At 32.8% G+C, this 23,771-nt stretch overlaps 2 protein-coding genes across 6 annotated transcripts in view; one reads left to right on the forward strand and one right to left on the reverse strand.

Moving 5' to 3' along the window:
- The window catches only part of LOC107015509 (mitochondrial intermediate peptidase, mitochondrial), a 16,743-nt gene extending 12,205 nt beyond the window's left edge, over window positions 1-4,538 (reverse strand). Inside the window, exons 1-6 of one of the 5 annotated variants that reach the window (XM_015215810.2) lie at window positions 4,441-4,457; window positions 1,687-1,745; window positions 1,222-1,521; window positions 968-1,049; window positions 831-883; window positions 675-729 (exon numbers count right to left, since the gene is read on the reverse strand). In XM_015215810.2, the coding sequence (XP_015071296.1) occupies window positions 675-729; window positions 831-883; window positions 968-1,049; window positions 1,222-1,391 (360 nt within the window). In that variant the 5' untranslated portion in view covers window positions 1,392-1,521; window positions 1,687-1,745; window positions 4,441-4,457. Of the gene's footprint in view, window positions 1-674; window positions 730-830; window positions 884-967; window positions 1,050-1,221; window positions 1,624-1,682; window positions 1,746-4,440 lie in introns of those variants that run through there. The other 4 variants (XM_015215812.2, XM_027915694.1, XM_015215809.2 and 1 more) reach the window with 4 other exon arrangements.
- On the forward strand, window positions 2,298-14,051 carry LOC107015508 (probable serine/threonine protein kinase IRE). Its single transcript, XM_015215808.2, has 17 exons — window positions 2,298-3,095; window positions 3,472-3,539; window positions 3,653-3,829; window positions 3,929-5,209; window positions 7,167-7,339; window positions 7,459-7,708; window positions 7,933-8,025; window positions 8,162-8,302; window positions 8,401-8,493; window positions 8,675-8,879; window positions 9,218-9,303; window positions 11,652-11,740; window positions 12,025-12,076; window positions 12,184-12,240; window positions 12,331-12,501; window positions 12,718-12,798; window positions 13,061-14,051. Exons 1-17 carry the CDS (start codon window positions 2,699-2,701, stop codon window positions 13,148-13,150), a joined length of 3,504 nt encoding a protein of 1,167 aa, XP_015071294.1. The 5' UTR covers window positions 2,298-2,698; the 3' UTR covers window positions 13,151-14,051.
- Window positions 14,052-23,771: the final 9,720 nt, after the last annotated feature.

Raw genomic sequence — 23,771 nt, forward strand, 5'->3', positions numbered from 1 at the left:
GGGGGGGGGGGGGGGGGGGGGGGGGGGGGGGGGGGGAGGTAGAACAGGTTCTACATGAGGGTGGATTTACTTTTACCTCTTCATTTTCTACTTGGTATTAATCTGATGCTCTAGTTGCTAATTTGACAAAGACATGTGCAAAGGATAATCAGTGCAATATGACTCACAGGGAGGTAAAAGAACTTTACATTAAATTTAGCTAACCTAATAGACCACGAATAAACCAAATCCAGATCACGTCAAACTTCAGGAGTCTACTGAAGTTTAGTCTAGTTATTGGCAACCATCAAGTGCGAGAAAAAACAAAGATCAAAAAGTGTATCAAGGAGCATACACCAAATGAGACAGTCAAGTGACATAAAATGTATAAAATCCTAATGATCCTACTTTTTTCTACCATTAGATAGTTCAACTATTTATTCTTTGACATCACTAGCTAGCTGAAATTTGAGGCAATTTAGATCCAATACAACAGTCAGTGTAACGTCATTTTATATTCCTTCAACTTTTTTAAGTCTAAAATGGATCTCCAGGTTTTACTTTCCCGTAGAGAGTGGGTAAGAGCTCTTGGATGGTAGGGAATTATACAGCATAAGCAGCTATTTTCAAATTTGATATAACCAGCAAGATTAAAAAAAAAGTCAATAAACCCAATCAAATTTCAGGAACCTTACGTGTAAAAACTCATTTACTCTCAAGGATGCCTTGCTTGCCTCATTAACAAACTCCCTAAAACGTGACAATTTTTATGTAAGTACTCAAAGCAATTGAAAAGAAGATCAGAAACTGTAGATACGGATGCATAGTTTATTTCAGTCCTAGTTCACCACCTGTCTGGATGAGTATGTCTGCACAATTCAGCTGAATCAATTACTGAGCACACCTATCAAATTAAACAGGTCAGTTATGGTCTGGCGACGTCTTGTTTCAACAAAAGCAGAATTAGACCACAAAAACCCAAACTTACAGTATCAGAAATCTCATCCATTGCACGGATAATTTTGGGAGATGAGGGCATGCCAGCGATATAGTTCACAAGTTCTTGTGACCTATTAAGCATATGAAATTTTTCTATCAAACACGTGGAGGACATGAAACAGCAAACACTTCTTTAATTCCATATGAAGTACAGTAATTTCTGTGACATTGCAATAAAAGACAAGCGAAACAATCGACGAACGAAAGTAGAGGATTTTTGCTATTTGTTTTGTAAATGCTTACCTCTCAATAGCATCGTCAACAAATCGTTGGAAGCCTTTGGGAGTTTTCAAATGATGAAAGCCGTAGAGGCCCGTCTCTTTGATTGAGGGAGCTTTAGATGTTGAAATGTGGATGAAGTTGGAGTTGGCTCGTACATGAGCAACGGCGGACTTGCGAATTAGAGCGTGCATGACGACTGGCGTTCGCCGTAGACGAAACTGCTAACTCTAAACAACGAGGTTCTGCTCCTCTTGTTCGCTCAATCTGCAGAAGGGGCCGGCTGTAATCGGTGTCCAAGTAGTAGAAACTGGAAACTGGAAACTGGAAACCGGGAAAAGAAGTCCGGTGAGAAATAGCGTTTATCGGCTTCATAAAGCGTTCTCGCAGAAGGTCTAATGACAATTTTGACCGAAAATAACAAAAATGCCCCTTGTTATATTACTACACATTTTAAACTTAAAAAAAAAAGTAAGGAAGCATACCTACCAGAGTTCCAAATGGTCTTCTTCCCCTCCAATTCAATTCAAGCAAAGAAAGTGACTTTCCTATATTAAAAAAATAAGGAAAATATTTTTCAAATTCTCTTCCAATTTTCACTAACCAATCCAATTCAGACTTCAAATTCAATTCCCGACCCTCAATCAGAACTCAGACTCCTGACCTCGCCTCCAACTCAACCTAGGACATAACTCGTATGCCAAATTCAGTCCCACCGTGTGGTCAAGTTAGTCAGATCTCGACCTAGTTTGAGATTATGATTAAGGTTTATTAGGTATAGAGGTGTGGATGGGGTCGTAGTCGAATCATGAATTAGGGTTAGGTCAAGGTCAAGTTGAGGATCAAGTTTTAGTCGAGGTCAAGGTCAGGGGTCGAGTCTAGAGTTTCAAGTCAGAGTTAGGAGTCTGTCTAGGGGGTCCGAAGTTGGGACGGGAGTGTGGTCCCAGGTCTCAGGTTTGAGTCGAGTTTCAGGATGAATCAGGGTTGGGGCCAGGTCGAATCTCGAGTTGTGGTCAATATAAGTGCTCGGATTTGTGTTAATTGTTATATTTATCCATATTATACTTAAATATCTTTGGAATTCTATTTTTTCTTACTAATGAAGCAACATGAAATGTTTTGTAGTTTCCTTCCAAACACACCCTAAAATATTTGCTTGTCAAAGATAGCTGCCAAGTTAACTACCCATATGGTCGCAGTAGTTGGAAGCACGTAATATAGTGAATTAACCAACTGTGTCCATTACTCCATTTCCAATACACCCCTCTCCCTGCGTGTCACCCTCTAACTTCCCCCTTTCCCGCGAAAATCTCCCTCTTCTTCAAACTCTTTAATCTTCTCCCCTTAATTATCCTAAAATCTGGATTTCCCAATCCCAATTTCCATTTTAGTATCACATTTCTCTCACTTAATTAAACAAAATTGATGATTAGCGATATCAATTACTTCTTTGATCACCATGCAATTATGAACCGGATCGTTAATCCTACAATCAACTACAATGTCGACGACTCCCGCTAATCTCGAGCTTGAGAAAAACAAACTAAATCCGATCGCCACAGCTTCGCATTCTTCCCACCGGAGCCAAGCGCCTTCAACGTCGCCGTCCGTCAATCTAAAGCTAAGAAAGATTCCTTCAAAACCGGGACATCATCCAGTTGCTGAAGATAGTCTTCCTGATGAAGACGCTAATGAGGAGGGAGATCATGAAAGCAGAACTGAAACATCGTTCACGAACGAGGCTTCAGTTCTCGGCCTAAACCATATAAGGACTCGTTCCTCTCCATCACCTCTTAGGGCTTGCAATTCTTTCGTAACTCCATTTGATGGAGTCGACAGCGTAGGCTCTAAATCATCCTCCGTTGTTCAACATCCTGCTGAAAATTCTTCCGAACAAGGTGGATTTTGCGTTCCCTTTAATTCTATCCTTGTGAAAGAAATATTAAGATTCTCGGGCTTGTTTGGATGCAGTAATTTGGATTTTGTATATCTCAATTTAAAACCTGGAATATTTTCACCTCTTTGGATCTGAAATCTCAAATAACTTTGTAACTTGTAAATGTGAAATACCTTCTTAAATCTAAATGTCTCCATCCATATAGGTCATAAGAGAATTCGGAAACAACCTATGATCCCTTGTCTTTATACTGAAAGAAAACCAGTTATTTACAAATGTGGTGGCTGCGGAAGATTGTTTGAGAATTTTAAAATTTAACATGAGAAATCACTGAAGAAACATATAACTACCACTCTGAATAGTGCATAATTTTTCAGGTAAAAAAGTTCCATGGAGTCAGTCAAGACCTTTGAAAGTGCCGCCACCAAGTATTTCAAGTGCAGAGGTGAACTCACCTTTTACTTTATTTCCTTTTGTTTCATGATTTTATATTCCTTTTGGAAAAGGTTAATTCGATCATTTGGTAAAGCAAATTCATTGTAATTTTTCTCAAAATAGGGAAGTCATGCAGCTTCTTCCAAGGAAATGCAATCTCCACGTTTTCAGGCTATACTGCGAGCTACCAGTGGTCGTAGAAAGAGAGTTCCAGATATCAAGAGCTTCTCTCATGAACTAAATTCAAAAGGAGTCCGCCCATTTCCATTTTGGAAGTCTCGTGCTCTAGGGCGTATGGAAGTATGTTTTGATTTTTCTTAGCTCCCGTTATTCCACATTTGCTGCCTGAGGCCCTTTACATGCTTATCCTTTTTTTACTGTCTGATATGCCATTCACAGGAAATTATGGTGATGGTTCGAGCAAAATTTGACAAATTAAAGGAAGAGGTCAATTCTGACCTAGGCATATTTGCAGGAGATTTGGTTGGGATACTTGAGAAGACTTCAGAATCTCATCCTGAATGGAGAGAGAGTTTGGAAGATTTGCTGGTTACAGCAAGGCGTTGCACTAAGATGCCACCAAGTGAATTCTGGTCAAAGTGTGAAGGCATTGTTCAGACTCTAGATGACCACCGTCAAGAGTTACCTGTGGGAACCGTAAAGCAAGCGCACACCCGCCTTCTGTTTATTCTCACTCGTTGCACTAGACTTGTGCAGTTTCAGAAGGAGAGTGGTTATGATGAAGACCACATTTTGTCTTTTCACCAACTTAGTGACCTTGGATTTTATCCAGAACGAATTAGTGGATCAAAAAGCCAGGACTTAAGTGCAAGAAGAGGTCAAAAGTATCTAGGATACGAGCAAAGCAATCTGCCTGTTAAACATGACCGCAGAAATGAAGTCGGAGATACCTTGGAGGTTAGCACTGCAAAAAGCGTTGCTTCTTCTGCTGCAAACAGCTATAGAATGTCGTCATGGAAAAAGCTTCCTTCTGCAGCTGACAAAAGCCGCAGGGGCAATGACTCTGCTGAAACCACCCCATCCAAGGACAAGACTGATAGTCTGCAACACAAAGAGGAGATGGCTCATTTTGGAAACACTCCATTATGCCCTCCTGAGAATTCTGAGGAAACTTCAAAGGTTAAGAAGGTAAATTGGGGAATGTGGGATCAACCTTGCTTGTCATATGAAGATTCATTTATTTGTCGAATATGCGAAGTTGAAATACCAACTGTATACGTAGAACAGCACTCAAGAATATGTACAATTGCTGATAGATGTGATTTGAAGGGATGGACAGTAAATGAACGATTAGAAAGAGTTGTGGATACTCTTGAAAGAATACTTGAATCATGGACTCCAAAGAGTACAGACACAGGGGCAGGAAGTCCTGATGTATCAAGAGGGTCTACTTTGAATATGCCTGAAGAGTTGAATGCCTTGTTAGTCAAGCAGAATGGCTTGTCTCAACGATGCTCTGAAGACATGCTAGATTGTCTTCCTGAGTCTGATAGTAGATGTCTTCTGGAAAATGCCAACAGCTTGACTGACATATCTAAAAAACAGTTATTAGCTGGGAGCTTAACACCCAGGTCACCTTTAGTGACTCCACGAACTGGTCAGATTGAGCTGATGCTGAGTGGACGCATAACAGTATCTGAACATGAAAGTTATCAGCAGGTATAGAAAATGAAATGAAATTTATGGTACTTTCCACTCACTTCTGGATGTTTTCTTGAGGTTACTCATTTTAATCTTACCGTTACATTTGCAATCTACTACATACAGCTAAAATCATTTTTCTCAAACCTCTACATATTGCTGCTTGTGCTTCTTTTCGATAACTGTTAAGAAAGATATAATGTACACTAAAGTATACAAACTATAAAGAATCTGTTTTTGTTTAAAGTATATTTTTAGCCCAAATTTAACTATTTGTGCTATGGAGAGTAGGACATCCCAATCTAAGACAAGAAACTTTTTCTTGGGCAAAGGCTGGTCTTTTTCTTATGCCCCAATACAGGTCATTATCGCAAAGTTGGTTTCTTCTTATTGACATTTACAGGATTTGGTGTTTTTTCTTTTCATCAGTTATAGATATTTTAGCCTTTTTGTGGTATACATTGTTTTATCTGTTAAGGTTCTAGAAATCATTCATCAAAGTTGCCTATCATATATTTTCAACTGTTATTGCCTCCTTGTCTGGCTCAAATATTTTTAATATTCTTGATGGGAAGTTCAGCTAATTCATATGGTGACTGATGTTCTAGTAAGAAAGTTCTATGATTGAGAGATTGTTGAGCCTTTATCTGTTTCTGTATAATTGACAGTTAATGTAATTCTGCTAGTTCTCGTTTTATAGGTTATTTTCTAGATTTGAGTTAACTTTAGTGGTTTCTTGGTAATATGAATTTGGAAGAAATTGTGTGGGAGGACTATGACAGAATAATTATCCCTGTTGCTTTGAACGAAAAAAAATCTAAAAATGGTAAAAGAGCTGATATCTAGCAATTATGAGATACCAATATCAAACTGAGTAAAGTGCTATGGTTTTATTGTATGTGGTAGCTGGAGTTCAATTAAAAATAAATCATCAATGAAGTGTGGCAGTAATACAAAGGAATATTTTGGAACATGATGCACTGGCGACGTATCTTGGATTTTTACTGAAGGGCTTTGAAAAATAAAAATGTACTCTTTGAGATTTGAACTTGGAACTCGAGCTGAATTTTGAATTCCAGAACTTACTAAGACAACCTCTAGTATTATGTTTAGGGAATTCAAAATATTTATATATACAAAAAAAATTAAAAAAATTACCTTATATATACAATGTAATTTTTTGCATAGGGGTTCGTGTCAACACCCTCCCGTCCCCTAGATCCTGCCCTGACAAGAAGGACAAGGATTTCCTTGTGCCAAGTCCTTTTGGTTCATTTACATAGTTGATACCCCTTTCAGAAGAATTTCAACTACATGTGTGTGCTCTTTCGCTCTCCCCCCAAGTCTTTTTTTGGTCCAGGGCATGGTTAGCGTGTCCTTCAGAAGAGAGTTCTCTTGAAAATTGCCTCTTCCAAACTTCATCTTTTCTCTCTCTCTTCTGGCTACCTCCTGTACTTCTATGTTTTATTTTACTATTAATTCCCTAGAACCCAATAATCAAACAGGCAGCAGTCCCATATTGTTATTATTATAAACTATGGCAAACTTGTGCAGCATGCTCATATTTTGGAATAATACTTTTCTTTTGTATTTTACATGAATTTGTTTGCAAAAACTTAATGTAATTAAGAGTGTTCTCAAGAAAAAAAAAAGGTAGATTGTGCGCATAAAGACATGGGATGCAGTACCGCAAATGGACCAAGTTAGCCCTAAAATGTTGAAGTTAGTAGCAGGAACTTGAGGATGAACCTCAGGTTTTCATATGTAGGAGTATTGAACCACGAACGAAGCTACTATTGGGGTTTGCATCTTTATAAACAGTATAAGTTGTTGATCATTATTTTCATATTCTAGTTGTTGTCATAGTTTTGACATTTGTACTCCTAGTACCACCTACTTGCGGTTTAAATAGTATAGGCTCCTTGTTTGTCAATTGGATGTTGATTAAGTATTATATTGTGGAGAATCATGGCAGATAAATAAGCTATTGGATATTGCTCGATCAGTTTCCAATGCAAACAACAATGATTACAGTACACTGGAATACTTGCTTGACCGACTTGAAGACCTAAAATATGCAATCCAGGATAGGAAGGTGGATGCTCTTGTTGTTGAGACCTTTGGGAGACGTATTGAGAAACTATTGCAGTGAGTTTTATTATTCTTGTAAAACTGATAACATCCACAAAAATTAAGAAGAGATAATGTTTTAATTTTAATTCATCTTGACTTCAGTTCTACTTAGCATCTTTTCTCAAACTCTACAGGGAGAAATATATATTGCTTTGTGGGCACATTGAAGATGAAAGAGTGGACCCATCCAATGCCACAGGTGACGAGGACAGTTCAACAGAAGATGATTCAAGTCGCAGTATGCGTGCAAGCCCTATAAATACATTGTCCAAGGAACGAACATCTATTGAAGATTTTGAAATTATAAAACCAATCAGTAGAGGAGCTTTTGGTAGAGTTTTCCTCGCCAGGAAAAGGGCAACAGGTGACTTATTTGCAATCAAGGTAAAAAATTTATCCCATTGAAGGATAATAATTTCAAGTAATTTGCAGGAGATGTTCTTATCAGTCCGTATGTGTTGCAACTAGCTGAAACTAACATACACCATGGTTCCATCCACTAATTTATTCAGAATTAAAGTCTGCAAGCTTCCTCCCTGAATTCTTCCCACCGAGTTTAGGTTGTAGTTCCATTCATCTCCTGAATTTAACAACCCTATTTTTCACAGGTTTTGAAAAAGGCTGACATGATACGCAAAAATTCAGTAGAAAGTATACTGGCTGAGAGAGACATTTTAATATCAGTCCGCAATCCTTTTGTGGTTAGTCAATGCCAGATATACTCTTCCTTCGTGAACCAAGTTTAGTTTGTTGGAAATTAACATATATCAAACTGTTAATATAAGAAACAAAGAACTTCTAAGACACCATACTAATGGTTATCTGGTGGGTGAACAGGTCCGCTTTTTTTACTCCTTCACATGCAGGGAGAACCTTTATCTGGTCATGGAGTACCTAAATGGTGGGGATCTTTTTTCATTGCTGAGAAATCTGGGCTGCTTAGAGGAAGATATGGCACGTATATACATTGCAGAACTAGTAAGGACTAATTTAATAGGCTTGCTAAACTTCGACATCCCTACCAACTTCTCTACCATTCTCAGAAGTTGTATATAGATCTTATTTTCCCTTTTCAGGTTCTTGCATTGGAGTATCTCCATTCTTTAAATATCATTCATAGAGATCTGAAGCCAGATAACTTGTTGATTAGTCCAAGCGGTCATATCAAGGTAAAAGATACTTTTATGAGACTACTACTGTTTTTAATTTTTTAAAGGTCCAAAAGCTTGTGTGTTGGAATTATTATCGTTAAGTTGAGCTGAATTTCAGGCAATTGAGCTTGACAACATCTTATGTAACTTGCATTTCTTTTAGTTCCTAGTTCTCACTATCTAATCCTCATAATTACAGTTAACAGATTTTGGGCTCTCAAAGGTTGGTCTCATCAATAGCACTGATGACTTAGCAGGACCATCAGTTCCAAGTTCTGCCTATCTAGGGGAAAATAGATCCAAGATGGATGAAAATTCAATCAAAAGAGAACAGAGGCAGAAAAATGCAGTTGTTGGCACCCCTGATTATCTAGCACCCGAGATACTTCTTGGCATGGGACATGGTATGGACCCATCGTCACAAACTACTCCCTTTTCCCAGTTTATGTAGCACACTTCCCTCTGGAACATCTGAATGAGTTTGACGAACTTCTACACCTCTTCTATCTCCATTACTAGTGTCAAGAATTCACATTTAGACACGTCATGTTTCATATCAAACCAGCTTTTGAGAACTATTTTGGAAGTTTTTACTTTCACCTAAAAATTTGTTAAGTAAAACCAACACCGTTATCTTCTTAATCCAAGCTGTGTCTGATTATTAGGAGAGAAATTGCATATACTTTTATACAAGTTGTTCCATTATGAGTTCTGCTATAATAAATCTATTTTTCTTTTCTAGGTGCCACAGCTGATTGGTGGTCCGTGGGTGTCATTTTGTTTGAGCTGCTTGTCGGTATTCCTCCTTTTAATGCAGAACATCCACAGGTATGTTTTTTGTGTCTGATAATTTGCAGACATGGCCTCGGCATGCCTTGTGACAACTCAACAGTTTTTTCTTTTGTAGAGTTAACTATTCTTTTACTTTTTACTTTATTTTAATGTTGAATAATATATTAAAGGCTATTTTAGATGCAAGATTATATCAATGTTGAATGCTTATTCTTCAATGTGTTTTACTATTACTTTCTTCCAACTAAGATGGATATCACAGATTTATAGTTTTGCAGGATGACCAGTCCTCATTGTAGACTGTAACAAATAGGTTGATTTGAAGCATGAACTTGGATGATTGTGTGTATCTTTTTTCAGTTTCTATGTTGAACTTCCTATATAATTTCACCAAACAGTATAGTTGAATAGATGGAGAAACATTTTAGAGATACAGAGGCGGAATCAGGATTTAAAGTTTATGGGTTCCTACTCAAATATTTATAGATATTAGTGAATTTCTTAATCAAAATTCAGAACAACACAAACAGTACTAGTTTTGCGTGAACTCATAATAAAAACATTAGATCCGGCCCCTCAGAGATGGATGAGAGTTTGTTCCATGATTGTAACACACTAGGGATGAGCTTTATGGTTCTGGAAGGACACAACAACTTACGTAGTGTGCCCACAAGTGGAGTATGGGGAGAGTAAGATGTACACAGACCTTATTACTACCTTTGTGGAGAAGAGAGACGGTTTCCAATAGATCCTGGTCTGAAAAGAGAAGTAAGGGCGTGTTTGGATTGACTTTTTTAAGTAGCTTATAAGCTAACAGCCATAAGTTGGTCACTAGCTTTTGGCTTTTAGCTTATTTTTTTACTTTTATGACCTAAATGTAAGGGGTCCTTTGGTGTGAGGGATAAAAATAAGTATTGATGAGATGAACTTTTTGTATCTTGTTTGGTTGCCATTGCCATGTTTGGATAACTTATCCCACCATTTATATCATAGTGATTGGATAATTTACCCCAGGATAGTTAACCCCAAGATAACTAATCCTGGAATAACTTGCTCTCAACCAAACGATCCCTAAGTGTTTAAAAACATTTTTTGTCCCCAAACACCTCTAAAAACAAAAAATAGCTTAAGTGTCAAAAACTACTTAAAATAAGCTAATCCTAACATTCGAAGCAGGTTTTTAAGAAACCATGACAACAAAATATCGAGATATAAGGCAAATGAATCAACCAATAGTAAAACACATTGAAGAATAAGAAACTATGTGATTTCTAAATACTACTACTAATAAAGGAGAGGAGATGGGGTTAGCCCCTGCCTCTCCCACCTAAAGTGTGACAACATTCGGCTACCTGTTAACCTTCTACCCAAATCATCGACCTCCAATACCTTCCTAGGATCATGTCATGAATAAGCTGAAGTTGTCTTATGTCCTAATCACCTCCTCCTAGTTCTTTTCCAGTCTACCTCTCCTTCTCCTAATTCGTGCTACAATCAACCCTCAGACCTCTGGTTAAAATATCCACATTGAGTGTTTTTCTTTATAGTTGGGTATCCTGTTTCTTATTTTGTTAAGTTGACAGTCCTGGGGTGCTGCAACATGTAGTTATATAATTGGTTGCGCCAACTACATTGTGCTAATTTTGTCATACATTCTTGAGTGCAATACAATTAATCCTGAATGCATCAGAATATGTTTTGGTTGTTAAAATTTGGAACAGATTGCTTTTAATTCTTGGATCTATGACCAATTGTTTCGAAACAGATTACTTCATGAGGAGCAGTTAGGTTCTTTATGTTCTGTTGGTGCTGCTATATTAATTGTATGAACCTATTTCAGAGCCAAATGCTTTTTAACTTTATTTTATTCGTTCTGCTTGTTATTTGGGTTTTTCAATAAGGGCTTTTCTGTGTGTGGTAGTTTTTCTTGGCTTCAATTGGCCAAATTCTCTATATTCATTTCATCTGACTTTTGAGGAAGTTTGCTAATGAGTTGATAATTCATAGTAGTTTTTTTATTTCGTTTGACATGTATAGGAAAATGCACAAGTACCCCCTCAATCTATGCCCGAAATTTCAGAGACACACTTATACTATACTAAGGTCCTATTAACCCCTGAACTTATTTTATAAGTAATTTCTTACCCCTTTTCGGTCTACGTGGCACTAGCTTGAAAAAAAAGTTAACCAACATTGGGCCAACAAGATAGTGTCACGTAGGCCAAAAAGGGGTAGAAAATTATTAATAAAATAAGTTCGGGGGTAATAGGACCTAAGTATAGTATAAGTCTGTCTCTGATATTTCAGACATAGATTGAGGGGTACTTGTGCATTATCCCTAAAAGTGTGATAGAATCTAATATCAAGCTCCTATTTTGTTGCAGCAAATTTTTGACAATATCATTAACAGGGACATACCTTGGCCCAAGATACCAGAGGAAATGAGCTTAGAAGCATATGACTTGATTAACAAGTAAGTCTTGAAACAAAAGTCTTGGTTTTAGTTAATTACCAGAAATGATTGTGGTTCTGAATTGGCAAGGCCAATGAAACCCCTATCATCTACCCTCGGAGTTATTATATGTTTTCTTGGAAAAATACAAAAAAAAGGTTGATATTTACCAGTTTCTTTCACATGTTTAAATAATCTATCTATACTACTCATAACAGTCTCAGTAGCTTTTATCAAGAAGATACTTGATGCGTGATTGGGTAGCTGCCTGCTTCTGTGCTTAACTTTATTTTTGCTTTTGTAAGGTTGTTGAACGAAAACCCAATTCAAAGGTTAGGTGCAACAGGGTCAGGAGAGGTAAAAATCTCCCATTAACAAGTTACACTGTAATCCAGCTGCTTCTATAAATGCAAAATGTAAAAGAAATTCAAGTTTATTCCTTTTTACCTTCTTTATTTTAACAGGTAAAGCGACTCCCTTTCTTTAGGGATATCAACTGGGACACACTTGCAAGGCAAAAGGTTTCTTTCTCTTTCTGTCTTCTCTCCACTCTCCAATAAAACTGATTTATCCAGTGGAGGAATAATAATGCTGTAATTAAATTTCGACAGGCTACGTTTGTCCCATCTGCTGATGCACATGACACTAGTTATTTTATGAGCCGTTACATTTGGAACCCAGAAGATGAGAATGTCAATGGAGGTAGCGATTTTTATGAGTTGAGCGAGAGTGGCAGTGCTTCATTTGGTAGCAGTTCATACAGCAATCCACAAGATGAAGAGGTATACCTTTCTCAGATTTGCAGAGCATATCAAAGTCTAAAATTTGATTATGACCTGGCTTTCTAACAGAGAAGGACTACTGGTTTATACCTGCCTGCCGTCTGACCCTCTGATATTCAAATACATAAATTAACATTAGGTTTCTTTTCTCTATACCACTAACTGCTGGTATATGTTGTTGTTATCACTGTTCTAACTCAGAGTTTGTCATAACAGGGAGATGAATGCGGCAATCTAGCAGACTTTAGTACCCCTTCCCTGAATGTGAATTACTCCTTCAGTAACTTTTCGTTTAAGGTGAGAAATGCTTCCTTGCTACTACCCTATTGTTTGAATAACATTCAGGGATATGAAGCCATCTCTTGTTTTTGTTTTACATATTCTGATGAATTGTTGAGTATCGATTGACAAGCACATTTGACCTGATGTTCTTGCTGCTGTTTGAGAGGAACTAGTGAACACGATATATTTAGTTACTATATTTCTCTAATTAATGTACTAACTGACCTCTTTTCTTTATCTCATTTGACTTCCATCTTTCTTCCTTGGGTGTTTCCAGAACTTGTCACAGCTGGCTTCTATTAATTACGATTTAATTGGAAAGAACTCTAAAGAATCAGTAGAAGCTGCAAACCCATTGGTTCCTTGAGAAAAAGAGATTGTTGCTGTTGCAGTTACATGCTGTCTCTCTTTGTTTCTAAGTGCTTGAGTAGCATTTCCACGACAAAAATGTGATGGCATCAACCGTAATAGGATCTATCCTCCACCTCAGCTCTAAGGCCTCAGGTGAAGAGATGTTGATCATTTGGTTTAAAAGGTCCGCGTCCTGCCAAATTAAGGGTTGTGCTGCAAATGGTACCGCTTTGACATTCAATGATGTATTTCAAGGAGGACTGAAGCGATCCCCAATGCTGTGGAAAATATGTAGATACCATTTAATTGCACCCTTCCCTTCTCCTCAACCCCTTTTGTTAGGGATTGTGCGTAAGTGGTCTTCAATATGGTAAAATTTTGCAGTTTATCAGTGTTCAGGATGAAATGGCCGTTGAATCACTGACAATGCTTGTGGCAGTCCAAATAGTAGACATCTCTGGTATTCTTGACTTTGTCCCTGCTATTGGGAACCCCAAGCCTAGATTCTCAAAATTTCAATATCAAACCCAAACTCTGGGGAAAACAAAGGCATAACCAAATCAATCTTGGGAGGCCATCAAAGTTGCTCCTCCCTTACCAAGAATATAGTATGTTGATAGAAGATGGAAGTTTTACAAGCAATCAGCCAATCACTGTGATCTCCAGAAACTCTGATTTCTGATTGTTACTACAGTAAAAGACATTTGCTGAAATTTAGTTATCCAACAATTTAGTCCTCGGATCAAATACTCATCTTGATATTACTTTTCCTCCTATAATTGGACGTTCCAATAGTCATTTCATCGTTCTTTTATCATTCATATCTCATATCTGTTATGCAACGAAAAGAAGTTGATAAAGAATTCAACGAAGGAACTCCCTATTCGCCTTATAATTGAGTAATAATGTTAAGTAAAGCCTTCCGGAGTTGTCTGTTTCCAGTATGACTTTGGTTACCATCTAATTCTCTGTCAAAGTGAGGACAGAAGTTTTTTTCTGTTTTGCTCTTCTCCTTGTATCAAATTCTCAGTAACTCCCAAAGACAGAATTAGATCAGACAAAGGGAAAAGAAGAAGAAGAAATAGTGATGAATGTAGTAATCTTGGAGTTTCACTCTCCCTCATTTGTAACAGAAGTATACCGAACCATTTAACTATAGAATATAAAACGAAAATGAACTTTCTAAAAGCCACCTTCGTAAAAGTGTTTTATAAGACTTCACTCATGAGAATAGTTGGAAAAAAAAATACTTTGTAAGGGAAAAGGGTTTTTATTGGATTGGTTTGATTACGAATGTATGATTAAGGTCAAAAATTTTATAATGGATAAGGGATAGATATGATATGGCGGATAACAAGTTGTATAAGGTTCCTCTTAGAATTTGCCTTTGATTATTGGGCTCCATTTTCAGAAAAATGGGTCAAATCCATTTCTCTCTTCGATTGAAATCTTCAATTTTTCAACATCTCTTCTTCTTCTTTCCTTCTTTTTTTAATAATAATTTTATTTATAAAAAATGTGAAATTAAATTATATTTTTGTTTTTGTTTTCATTATATTAATAATTAATTATTCTAAAATATAAACAAAATTTGTAAAATTGCAAAACAATTCTTAAGGAGTAAATTTATAAAGTTTTGTTTTTATTTATAACTAGTAAACTTAGCCGCGCTATGTGCGGTATCTAAAAGTTTTCATTTTTATTTAATTTTTAAATTTAAATAGATTAGTTAATAAATTTTATCTTTTAGCTTTGTAATTTCAACTCAATTCATGAATTAATTTTATCAAAAAATTAGTACCTTAAATTAGCAGTACGGTCAAATACCTATATTTTTTTTTGGTTGAATAGTACCCATTCCTTTATGTTAGTTATAATATATAATTAAGAATTTATGACTTCATTATCCATTTGAATGAGTTCTCAAAATTAAATATGGTTAACTTTGATGTTTTATTAAAAATTTAAAGTGAGATTTTTAGTCTTTTAATTTTTTTTTAAAATATCAAAAGAATTAAAATAGTAATAAATTCAAAAACAGACTTAGAAATATGAAAAATTATTCGTAATAGATAAGATATCTATAATTTGAAGACTTAAAAAATTACTTCAATATTTATATATTAAAATGTAAAGTTCTCTCTCTATATTGATTCTTTGAAAGGAAATGGGTGATACATGATTTTAGTTCGATAAAATAATTTTTAGTGATATAGAATTAACATAAAAATAATATATTATTGTTAAAATACATAATAAAATAAGGAATAAATGAACAATTATAAATGAATGATAAAAGGTTTTATGTTAAGATTAAAAAAAAAACTTATCTACTAAAAACTTATAATTAGACTCTTGAATTTTTTCTAAATAAAGTAAACATAAAAAAAAACTCTTCACAAATAATATGAATATTTATAATTATTAACGATAAATAATATTTTCTTATAATTGGAGTGTAGGAGAAAAAGTTAAGTAAATTTTTAGAATCATTATAATGGAGGATGAATGGTTAAGTAATAACTATATTTGAAATGATTATTTGTATTAATTTTTTCCTTGATAAATTCTCTTTTATAATTCTAAGTTTTTTTAAAAATTTATTTCAACGCTATTTTTTAGTCTCCCTTTGTTTTTTTTTTATTGTTTTTTTTTAGTCTTTGCTTATTTAATTCTATTAAGGAAACACAAACAATTAGCATCGTAATTAAGAGAATGAAGTTTGCTCGTCTTTAGTATTTTTACTAATTTATATATATATTTTAAAATAGTAACAATTAGCATTGTATCTTAACATAATCAAGTTAGTTTGTCTTTAGCTTTTTATTAATTTAAGCAAAATGTTTAAATGAATTCTCTTAATTAATTTTTATTAGATTTTTCTTGATTCATATTTTATTTAAAATTTAAAAATAACTTCATAATAATTTTGATTATCTCCCCCTGCTAAGCGTATCTACAAATACATTTTAATGTTTTCAAGAATTGTTTTTGTCTTACTTTTAGTAATGATCTTGCTCTTATAATTTCATGAAGAAAAAAAACAAATCAATTACTCTTTTATATATCTTATTTTGTATCATTCTTATTAGAAGTAAAAATGACTACACAAAACAGTCTTTGTCGATAGATTTTGCATTACAAGATTAAAGTAGAAGACAAATAAGCTAAACATAAATATATTTGGTTAGAAATATTTTTTTGATGTGCTTTTAAGATGTCACAAATTTAAACATTAAGTAATTTGAGGTTATGAAGGTATAAAGTTGGAAGTTATAGGTATTACTAATAAGTATTAATTAAGTATAGAGGTTATGAAAGATAAAGAGGTGTGAGTTTATGATAAAAATTAAATTAAAAATAAATATATAAAAATAAGAGGAAAAAGGTTAAAAAAATGTTACATATTTTTTTAATAAACAAAAGTATGTTTAAGTAAAATCCTCCACCATTTTTTATGATTTATTTTATTATATGACATATTTTCTTTTTACCTCATTTTAGAAATTTTAAATTATTAAAAATCTCCAAATATGCTTCTAATAATAAACATTACTTTTAGTAATTACTATTATTTTGAACAATATATACTTTTTCTCTTATTTTATATTATAGAAGAGATATCTATTAAGAGAAAAATTAATTAAAAACAAATTTAAAAAGGGACATAGAATTAAAAAGTTAATCAAAAGGAATAGAAAATTTTTTGAAATTATCAAAAAGAAAAAGTAATCGTACGGATGTTTTAAAATAAAATTAAAAAATATTTAATTTTTTGTTGATTAAATTCTCAAAATTGTGAAACATTTTGGCCTATAAATAATTTCTATATATAAATAATATAATAAATAATGCAACGTTAAAATTATGTATTTTACCATATCATTTTTATGTGATTGTGAGATACGAAATTATAAGAGGAATCGATTTATTTGATTCTTAGCTATATAATATTTGTATTTAATATTTAATATTTTATTTACTTTATATTGAGATATGATATATTACTTTTTTTATTACTTATATTTATTATGTATGTGCATAACATTTTTATAGCTAGTGAGGAGGAAGATATTGTTAGACGAAATTAGAAATAAGATATATTGGTGTTTTTTCAATTAACTAATTAATCTGATAAGGAACCAATCAACTCTTATTGCATCGGAGGTTTAACCGGAGAATTATAAACAATCCTTACAATAATACCAACAAACATACATAAAATTAGTTAACTAACCAAGCAAAAATATTTAAAATATTTAGTTATTTATGATTTGAAGGGGAAAGAAGGATCACATTCTCAACATAACATAATTACAATCCTTACAATAATAACAACAAAAAGACATAAAATTATAGTTAACTAATCAAGAAAAAATATTTAAAATATTTAGTTATATATGATTTGAAGATGAAAGAAGGATCATGTTTTCAACATAACATAATTCGATTCTTCAAATTTACAAAGTGAATAAAGACAATCAGTGTCGATAGAAACTACAAGAATAAGAAAAAAATCTCAAAAAACTACAAAGAGAAGCAAAAAAAAATGAACAAATTATTTTTTCTATAAAAGAATCATGATTTGTATCATCAACAATCCAACCTAATAATATCAAATATATATGTAATTACAATAGAACAAAATTGATAATGATAATTAGACATGTCAAATTATTTTACCTCACAAAATTAAAATATGCAAAATATATAACATTTTTCATAATACATCACTCTCCTGCAAAAATCAGATCAAAGAAGACAAAAGAAATTAACAAATCAAAGAAACAAGAAATGAAGAATAAGGAAAATAAAAATAAAATGACCATCATGTAATGTCTCAAAGTGGATTTTTATAGGTGTAATATTTAGGAGTTATAATTTTTATATTAAATATTTTGAAGGTTATGGATATGAAAGGTTAGGATAGGAGTTATATTATTAAATTAAAGGTTAGGTGTTATATATATTATTAAAATTAAAAGATTAGGAGGTGTAATGCTCATTAAATAACTTATTAATAGCAATATATATATACATAATATTATAGTGTAAAAAAATAATATAAAAAGCCCTATTTTTTAAAATATATATATATATATATATATATATATATATATATNCATAGGCAGATTGAAGATCCTCATTTATATATATATATATTGATTTTATAAAGAATCCGTAAAAGAAAAAATTAATATTCCTACTGTGAATAACGAAAGGAGTATAATTTTTTTTTTCTCTTTCAATAAATTCATATATACTTAAATTCATCAAATATTCACAAGAAAATATAATGGAAAAAGCATAAATAATTTTCACAAATAATTACATAAGTTTTTGTACTATCTTAATGTAACCCAAAATCAAAATTTTTCATAGACATTTAAATTCTTAATGTAACCCAAAATCAAAATTTTTCATAAACATTTAAATATATACATACTCTTCCGTCCAGTGTTGTAAATGGCGAGCGCCTCATCGCCTTTGGCGAGAGGCGAGGCGAGGCGAGGCCTCCTCGTCATTCCCCACTGAGGCAAGGCGGTATGCAAAAGGCGACCCATGGCGACCTAATGGCGCCAGAAAAGGCGGCACCTTTTTTATTCTTTTTTAAAAAAATATTTGACTTAACAATATTAGTCAAAATTAGGACTTTTTTTTTATATATTTTCAAAATCTGCTGTTGCGCACTCTTCTCCCCAAATCTCTTCCCCTCGCGATCTCTTCTCCTGGTCTCCATCATCTTCGAGTTGCTGCTGCTGAAGACCTGAGGTATACCTCTTTTTTTCTGTTCTTCTTCTTCAATTTTCGTTTCAGACTTTCAGTTCTGTTTTCTTCAAGTTTTCTTCACTACTCTTTTTTCCCTCTATTTTCTTCACTCTCTATTTTGTCCCAGATTACTGTAAAATGCCTTCTGTTTTCACTGTGCTGTGAGTCTGTGACTGCTGTCCATTATTTTTTTGAAAGAAAAAAAAATTCTTTCTATAATAATTATTATAGTATTTGTAAGATATGTAATTGCTATTGAAATTTTGAATATTATATGTGCAATTAAATATTTTTAATTTTTGGTATTAATTGGCGCCTCGATTCAAAAAGGTGAGCGCCTCGCCGCTCGCCTCGCCGGCCCTTGTCGCCTCTCGTCGTCCAAAACACTGCTTCTGTCAATTTATATTATATTCTTTTATTCTTGAAATCAAGCAATATGAAATTTAATTAATATTTTAAAGTATATTTTTATTTTTTATATTAACATAAGAACTACAACTTATAGTGTTTGTTCATAATTAATCCTTCCCACATAAGTTGCAATTCAACCAAAAATACTATAAGTTGCAATTCTTATCATGTTAGCATATGAAAAAAAATACATTTTATAGATTAAATTTCGAAAAAAAAATAGTCAAAATAAAATGATGGAGAGAGTAGAATGAAAAAAAGAGAGAATTGATTAATATAATTTAAATAACTATTTAAATTTATTATAAAACTAAAAACAATTATTTTTTATGAGGTTAAGTGCACGTATTTTAGTTTAACTTTTTTAAGTATGTAATTATTTGACTTCAAATTTAAATTAGTATAAATATATATATCTTGATTTGATTTTTGACAAATGAGTATTGAGCTACAAAAAAAGGCAAGAAAAATAAATATTAATTTTAAAAAATAATGAGATGCTAATTTTAATATAGTATGGGACCTACAAATGTACTTTTTCTATTAAAAAAATTCTTCATACAACTATTACATCACATACCTCATACACCATAAAATATTTTCCTTTTCCGAAGATGATTTTAAGTTAAAAGGATAACTAAATAAATTATTATCTACTATAAATATTTGAACCTCTAGAATATTTAGATATTTTTAAAGTACAATAAATATTAATGATATCATATTGATCTTAAAACATTCTTTTGTAAGCAAAGAATAAAAGAGAAATTGTGGGTCATTTTTCCTTTCTTTATTAAGAATATGATATGTATGAGTCTCACCTTAAATCCATTCGATTCAAGAGTACTTTACTTTGTAGATATAGTTATTGTAATATGTGTCAATTCAAATTGATAGATATTGACACTTAAATATATGTTGTTGTTTTTAAAAATTATTTTTGTTATTTGTCTTTCTATTGGTGGGGAAATGTTCGCATTAAAAATTTCTTTTGTAACGCAAAAAATAAAGAAATTCTTGTAGCATCCTTTCTTTATTCTTGTGTTTTTCTTTCGTCTTTACTTTCATGTCTGATATGAAAAGATACAAGTCTCTCATTGATCAGAAAAAACATTTTTTCTCTTTATTATATAAAGTTCTCTTCTATTAGAACTGTAAAAAGTCAGAAAAAGAGAGTGACCTCAAAGACATGAAGTTATAAATTTATTAGGTAAAATGAATTGACTTGTTCTTTTTGTGCACGGATATACGTGATTCTTAATCTAAATTTGATTTTTGCACTTGTGAGATTTGTTGATGTCTTATTTAGGATTTTAAAGCAATCTGAGATGGTTCAATATTGCTGCTACAAGAGCCCAATCATTGCTTGCAGATATTGGAAATCCACACATCATCGGCTAGCTAAGGCAAGTGATTTGTTGTACAAATGTAAATTTGATATATGTCATAATATAAGTGGAAGTTTTATCTTTTTTTTTTTATTATTTTTTTTTAAATCAACTGTGGAGTTTGAATATTTATTAACGTATCATAGGACCGCTATGAAACAATTTTTTGTGGTATTATGCAAACAATGACTCCTAAAATTATTTTTTTACTTGAAAAGGGAGAGATTGCTCAAGAGAACTCGAAACAAGCAAATAATTGAAATGATAATATGCACAAGCTAAAGCTCGGAACTGTGAAAAAGCATAAGCTAATGCTTAGAACCAAGACCAATAAGGACAAGTTAACAATTGCGATCAAAATCAAGATACAAGATGACAAATGGGATCAAGATAAATGAGGACATACTAAGAATTGGAATGATGACAATACTTTTTCGATCATGAAGAGAAAAATAGTACAATTTTTTATGTAAAAACAACTCTTATAGAAGCCATTGTCTACATAATACCACAAAAAATTGTTTCAGTAATGGTCCTACTATATCAGATACGTTAATAAATACTATTCAAAGAAAAAATTTCAGAAAAAAAATAGACAAAAAATCCACCTTTATTATGTCATATCAAATCTACATTGGTACAACAAATTGCTTACCTTTGGAGATGATGTGTGGATCTCTGATAACTGTTAGCAATGATTTATCGTAGTAGCAACATTCAACATTTTTCGATTGCTTAAAAATCCTAAATAAACCATCCAAGATCTTGGAACCCTATTTTAATTACCAATCTATTATACCTAAAAGTAAACCATTGGCTCGAATCTCTCAAATTGAACTTCATTAAAACTTGACTCAATTCTTTTCTCGATTTGCATAGCTCTGAAAAGATTTAGTTCAAATGTCATTTATACCTTTCCTTTTCTATTGTTCCTTTTTTTGTTTTTGCAAATTTTATAGGTTGGGCCTAGTTTCTTGGCTTTTCAGGCTCTTTAGTTTGATAAGTTTTTGTCTCGTAAAATTTGTTTTTATTTAATTCGATATTGGTGAATTTTGAAAAAAAAAATATTTGTATATTTTGAGCTTATAGAAAAATGTCTCGCTCGATACATGCTTAATAAGCATAGCTTTTAGGTTTATTCACCGAAATTGAAACACAATCAAAATTTATTACTCAAAATTAGAAGGTCATTATTTCCTAACATTAATAAAAGCTAATCAAAACAATTGACGTAATAGCCATTTCTATCTTAAAATCTTTACTACCCATATAGTTCACATTTTCGGATGAACATCTTCTAAGTTGATTACTTTATTCATTGATAGATAGAGATCACTTTCAAAATAACGATTTATTACAATGATATTATTTGTTAATCATAAGGTTTGACTATCATAATTTCTTTTTAGTATCAATATTATACTTTTTCTTGACAATTACTCTTGTAGACTTCTAAACCTATCCACAAATAATTAACATATTTTATATCTCTAAAAAGACAACTTTATTTCTTCACGTGCCCAACGTGAAAAATAAATAATAGAGAAAATTACCTGATTAAGAAAATTTATACTATTTAATTACTTATCATAGACATAATTTGCTATAATTAATATTCGTGTTTAACATTATACATTAATTGCGTGGGCTAACTTTGAGTTTTTATGATTAGTCACGTTTGTATATGTATAATTCGCCAGAATATATAAATACATATGTATAATATACAATTATTTAACCTATACACATATACAATTCACCCCACTCCCACTTTTTGCCCTCTCTTGCTTGTCTCTCTCCTCCCTCTCTCAATCTCTCTCACCTCTCTCCTCTCTCCTCTCTCTCCTAATCTCATTTGCCGTATATACAAATGTATATGTATAATATACAATTATATACATATACAATTCACCTCTCTCCCATTCTCTGCCTTTTCTCGCTCGCCTCTCTCCTCCCTCTCCCAATTTCGCTAGCCTCTCTCCTCCCTCTCCCAATCTCGCTCGCCTCTTTCCTCCCTCTCTCGATCTCGCTTGCCATATATACAAATACATATGTATAATATACAATTATCTAATTAATATACCTATACAATTCACCTGTCTCCCACTCTCTGCCCTCTCTCGCTCGCCTCTCTCCTCCATCTCCCGATCTCCCTCGCCTCTCTCCTGCATCTCCCGATCTCCCTCGCCTCTCTCCTCCCTCTCCTAGTCTCGATCACCTCTCTCCTCCCTCTCGCAATCTCGCTTGCCATATATACAAATGCATATGTATAATACACAATTATCTAACTGATATACTATACCATTCACCTTTCTCCCGCTCTTTTTCCCCCTCTCCTTGCCTCTCTCCTCTCTCTCCCAGTCTCGTTCGTCTTTCTCCTCCATATAACATGTAGTTATGAATTGTAATTATCAAACTATAGCTATAAAAAATGATTAAGTTATTTCCAAGCAATTATATGTGAAAATTTCCCAATTATAATATAAGACTACGAAAAGCAAAACACTTTATTTTCACGCTCTTCTAGATTTTTTTCTTTTTGCACCATTGGTAATTCAAACTCATATTCAAATTAAATAAAAACAAAAGTATCTATAATTTGAAAAACCACCTTTTCCTAGTTTCATTTAATGAGCAAAGCAATTCCAAGATTATTTTTTTTTGGGCCAAATGGTATAAGAGAGGGACTTTTGACTAAGAGGTGGCTAGCTATTGAAATACTAAACTTGCATGAAATAGGTATTGTCCACCTAAATATATTACTAACTGACAAAACATATATCATAATTAACACGTGAAAGTGTCGAGTCAGTACTCTAGAATAGAGTTGAGTATCAATTAATTCGAGTCAGTTTTAATTTAAAAGTTATCGAATTGATTTATTAATTATCATTTTTTTAGATATATTAAATTGTTAAAATATTAACTAATTATTAATTATTATCAATTTAACTACTAAAATTAAACATAAAAAAAAATTCTCTATATCAATTACATATAACGGAATCTAATATATTAGTATCTATAGAGTAATTTGAACTTGGAAATTAAATTTCATTTAATTAAATA

This window comes from Solanum pennellii, chromosome 3 (assembly GCF_001406875.1).
Source record: "Solanum pennellii chromosome 3, SPENNV200".
In the NCBI taxonomy this organism is placed as follows: domain Eukaryota; kingdom Viridiplantae; phylum Streptophyta; class Magnoliopsida; order Solanales; family Solanaceae; genus Solanum; species Solanum pennellii.